Source organism: Dreissena polymorpha, chromosome 2 (assembly GCF_020536995.1).
Source record: "Dreissena polymorpha isolate Duluth1 chromosome 2, UMN_Dpol_1.0, whole genome shotgun sequence".
Taxonomy (NCBI): Eukaryota; Metazoa; Mollusca; class Bivalvia; order Myida; family Dreissenidae; genus Dreissena; species Dreissena polymorpha.
Window position 1 is genome coordinate 152,166,972 of NC_068356.1, and position 1,914 is coordinate 152,168,885.

The 1,914-nt window shown below is 31.3% G+C and overlaps 1 protein-coding gene across 2 annotated transcripts in view; it reads left to right on the forward strand.

Annotated features, from left to right (window-relative positions):
• LOC127869472 (uncharacterized) overlaps positions 1–1,621 on the forward strand; it is an 11,439-nt gene extending 9,818 nt beyond the window's left edge. For both annotated transcript variants that reach the window (XM_052412084.1, XM_052412083.1), the window contains exons 10-11: positions 370–426; positions 1,440–1,621. In XM_052412084.1, coding sequence (XP_052268044.1) covers positions 370–403 — 34 coding nt within the window. In that variant the 3' untranslated portion in view covers positions 404–426; positions 1,440–1,621. The remainder of the gene's footprint in view (positions 1–369; positions 427–1,439) is intronic.
• Positions 1,622–1,914: the final 293 nt, after the last annotated feature.

Below are 1,914 nucleotides of genomic sequence, written 5' to 3' on the forward strand. Positions count from 1 at the left end.
TGATTATATGTTTTTAAATGTTATGTTCTAAACTGAAAATATCGAGCATCAGACAATTCATTAAGTAATTGCGTTCGATGTCAATGTGTTAAATAAGTTGGAAAAACGCTGTTCAATTATGAATCCTTGTTGCCTAACTATACTTGCATGTGGACTAAAAGATAACACATCCATAAATTACAATTTACAAATCGTGTCATACTTTTAAGGTGCGGTCAATAATATCTGATGCCAACCATTTAACTAATTAGAAGTTTGTTTTCCGAAAACACTTTTGTATAGATTAATGCTTTTAAATCAAATTTTACACTGAACGAAATGTTTAAATATCATAAAATACATTAAGTTGAATGTATTTTGCATGTTTAGGCACAAACTGTACATCAACCTGCTGCGCGTCTGATCTGTGTAACAACGAGTGTCCAGGTATGCGTCATACCTTCGAGGTTTAAATAAGCAAATCTACAGACATTAACAAACAATATAGTATGTTCTTTTGCTCTCTACGTGTGATGCTTCCTATAAGTAGCTTTCATCCTGTAGTTCCCGTCGTATAATAAAATGTATTCAAAGTCAACGTATTTTCTGTTCAAAATAAAAAAAACGTCTTGTGCATGAACAACGGAAACTATAGTCATCAAACTTCTATCGTGATAATATTATTATATCTACACAAAACGTGAACGTAATCAAAATTTATTTTAGTTGTGATAAGTAGTATTATGCTCTTAGTATAATGTCGATTACTGTGACGTTATATTGTATATTTGATTTTTGTTAGCGAGCATGTCATCATTAAGTACCAAACTATGGAACATCCTACATTTGAGTTTAAGTCCTTGTACTTCAATAGACACTTAACTTAAGACATACTGTTGCGGTGACTATTTTACATTATTGTAACGTAATACTTGATGTACCTTTGATCAATTAATGAAGAATCTACTCTTTTAAAGACAAAATTTAGAAAAAAACAACAACAACAACACAAAAATAATATATACAAATATATAAAAATCGGGAAAAATATAGCACGGGTGTTCGTTCGATTTGTGACTTGTGAATGAGTATTGCCTCGCTAGCTTGTTGCGGATCGGTCGCTGTGTCATCCGTATTATTGTATGTTTTTCGTTTGTGCTTAGATTTTTAATTCTATCGTACAACGCCATTGAATATGTTTTATTAGTATAAATAGGCATTCAATCAAATGCTCAAGTTTCAATATAGGTGCATATTATTAAATTATCTCGCGCTTTGCATTCGTGATATAATTTATAAGTCTTTTTTACTACTGACAGTGAATTATTAAGAATCTGCAATAAAAAAATATAATTTCATTAGTTAGATGTCCGATTCTTATTGCTAGTAATTAACATGCATATGTATTTCTTAAGCAAGTCATTATTGCCAGTAATCAACTTGTTTATGTATTTCTTAAGCAAAATGCCGCATCATTCACTGCCAGTTGGATTGTGGCAGTCCTCCAAATTACAAGAAAGACATCAATGGCTGTGACGTGTGTGTATGTGACACAGGATCGGGTACGCACGCCCTTATTGGATGATGTCGGATGTGTTAATTGCTTAATGGATGTTTAATATAAATGATTTATGCTCTAGTATTCCAATGTTTACTGGTTTAGAAGTGTTGTTCGAAGGTGTTCACATATTGAAGATGAAAGCACTGACATACAAATCCAGAAACGAGAAGTAATGATAATGTTCCGTGATTCCAAATATTATATTGTTGTATAGAAGAATACATGTATTTGATTATATAAAGAAATTGGAAGAACGTGTGAATTCCTTTTATTTTAATGGTATTTCCCAAATGAAAAGTTATTCTGCCTTTTATATTATAAACAAACGCATTTGTAATTTAAAGGTTGTTCAATTTCGGTCTGTTTAGGTACCA